This window comes from Monoraphidium neglectum (assembly GCF_000611645.1).
Source record: "Monoraphidium neglectum strain SAG 48.87 unplaced genomic scaffold scaffold00504, whole genome shotgun sequence".
NCBI classification, from domain to species: Eukaryota; Viridiplantae; Chlorophyta; class Chlorophyceae; order Sphaeropleales; family Selenastraceae; genus Monoraphidium; species Monoraphidium neglectum.
In genome coordinates this window covers 24,863-26,858 of record NW_014013124.1, presented here as the reverse complement: position 1 = coordinate 26,858, position 1,996 = coordinate 24,863, and the positions used below count along the sequence as shown (strand labels likewise).

The 1,996-nt window shown below is 65.8% G+C and overlaps 1 protein-coding gene across 1 annotated transcript; it reads left to right on the top strand.

Moving 5' to 3' along the window:
* Positions 1–1,040: 1,040 nt before the first annotated feature.
* On the top strand, positions 1,041–1,676 carry MNEG_3844 (hypothetical protein; the record flags this gene model as incomplete). Its single annotated transcript, XM_014047684.1, has 3 exons — positions 1,041–1,054; positions 1,299–1,406; positions 1,601–1,676. The coding sequence occupies 3 exons, from the start codon at positions 1,041–1,043 to the stop codon at positions 1,674–1,676; spliced, it is 198 nt and encodes a 65-aa protein (XP_013903138.1).
* Positions 1,677–1,996: the final 320 nt, after the last annotated feature.

Genomic DNA, 1,996 nt, shown 5'->3' with positions numbered 1-1,996 from the left:
GGCGGGAGCCGCGCGGCAGCCGCGGGCACACTAGGTTCCCTGCGGTGCGCCAGCCAGGCCTTGCAGCCCCGGCGCGGCGCACGGGCAGACCACGGGCCAGATACAACTTCCTTTGCGACAACAAATTCTGCCTCACTGCCAGGCGCCGGGCCGGGGCAAGAAAGGCACCCGTAGTTGAACGCACGGCATCCGGGGAGTGACGCGCCGAGGCCAATCCAAGCACCTGCCGAGCCCATAGTGCTCACCACAAGCCAATAGAGACACTGGCCACCAGTGCAAGCAGCAGCGGGATGAAGGGGATGGCACGCCACCCGCTGCAGGACGCCCTGCCCGCTTGGCCTGTCATGGTGCTCAGGCAGCGTATCTTAACTTGAGGCGACACCAAATAAAATTGTGCCAGAGCCTGCGGCGATTGCAAATGACTGGCCTGAGGAGACGGTCAGCGGTCCTGCCCACGAGCACAGTTGGTGGTGAAGGGGAGTGTGCGCCGGCACTGATTTCGAACGGCGAAGAATCACAGGGGTCACATACGTATCACACCCAAACCTGGCCTTGGGCACTTGAGCTGCAGTGTCGCAGGCAGTCACACCTCAATGGCACTTGGGTCAACTTCGCCACGGAGCTCCAATGAGGTATCGCCTCGGCCCGATTTTGTAATAAGTATGAATGAATATCAAGATACCAAACCGACGCTCCAAGCTAGCATGACCATGCACAGCGCACCCTTGTGGCGATCTCGGGCCCTTGGCCGCGGAGGGCGCTCTCATTGTCATGCACGCGATCCATTGAAGCTTCCAGCACATGTTCGTTGGCACTGGCCACGCTTGGCGCGAGCGGCAGCCACGCCCGTGGCGGCGGACAGCAGCGCGGCGCTGGCGGCGCCGCCGCCGCTGCGGCGCGACACGCCGGCCTGCCTCGAATTCCAACGCCTGGCGGCGCAAGTAGGGGTCGACGCCCCGCTCGCCGCGCTGGCCGAGTCCGACGGCGCGCAGGGCCGCGCGCTGGTGGCCACGCGGGACGCCCAGCGGGGCACCATCCTGATGGCAGTACCCAAGTGAGCCCCCCACAGCAGCAGCCCCAGCACCGCGCACGCCGCACCCCGCACCCTCCGCCCCTTGACCGTGCTTGTACCAGCATGCCACGTCCTACCTACCCGACCGCAGCGGCTGCGCCCGCCACCGTCCGGCCGTATCGCCCCGCATCAGGCAGCAGGCACACCCAAGCCGCCCCTCCCGCGCCGCCCCTGGTTTCGAAATTTGAACAAGCGCTCGGATTCGAAACCCGCACCCCCTACCCAGATCAGCGTGCATCATCGTTGACTACAACAGCGAGCAGGGCATGAGCGTTCCCCGCGGCGCGTGGCCGCGCCTGCAGCAGGGGGTGAACTTCCGGGAACCACTGACCTGGTGAGAAGCTGGCCCCGTGGTTACTTACTAATGGGTGAGGTAGTGAGTGGGCTGAGATGGCGTGGGTGTGCAGTTGTGTTTCAAGGGATGAAATATGGGTTGAGAAATACCACGCATGAGCGGCAGCGCTCCCCCCCCCCACAAGGGAACGCACCAGCTGGCCGCGGCCGTAGCCACCGCCGCGCCCCGAAAAGCGCGAGAAGCGGCGCCGCGCGGCGCGAGCGGACCGCGGGCGCCGCTCCGGCGGCCGGCAGACTCTGGCAGCAATAGGTGGCCGCCGCCTGCTGCCCTGCCGCGGCCACGGCGGCCCCTGCAGCAAGCCGTAATCACGGGTGATCGCAGGTCAAAGTTTGGTCAAACCATGTGAAGGTACTTGATCAGCTGCAGGATCGACAGCCCCTGCCTGTCACCGTGTGGCGCGGCCGGGCCGCACTCCTGAAATCCACGTACATACACATGCACACGTGCGTGCGCGTGCAACCCCACATGCGCGTAAGCACGCGCACATTCACACGTGCTCGAGCGCCCTCACCCCCGCGCTTGCGTGCATCCAGACGCCCATACCCACCCCCCTCCTTTCCCCCATCCCC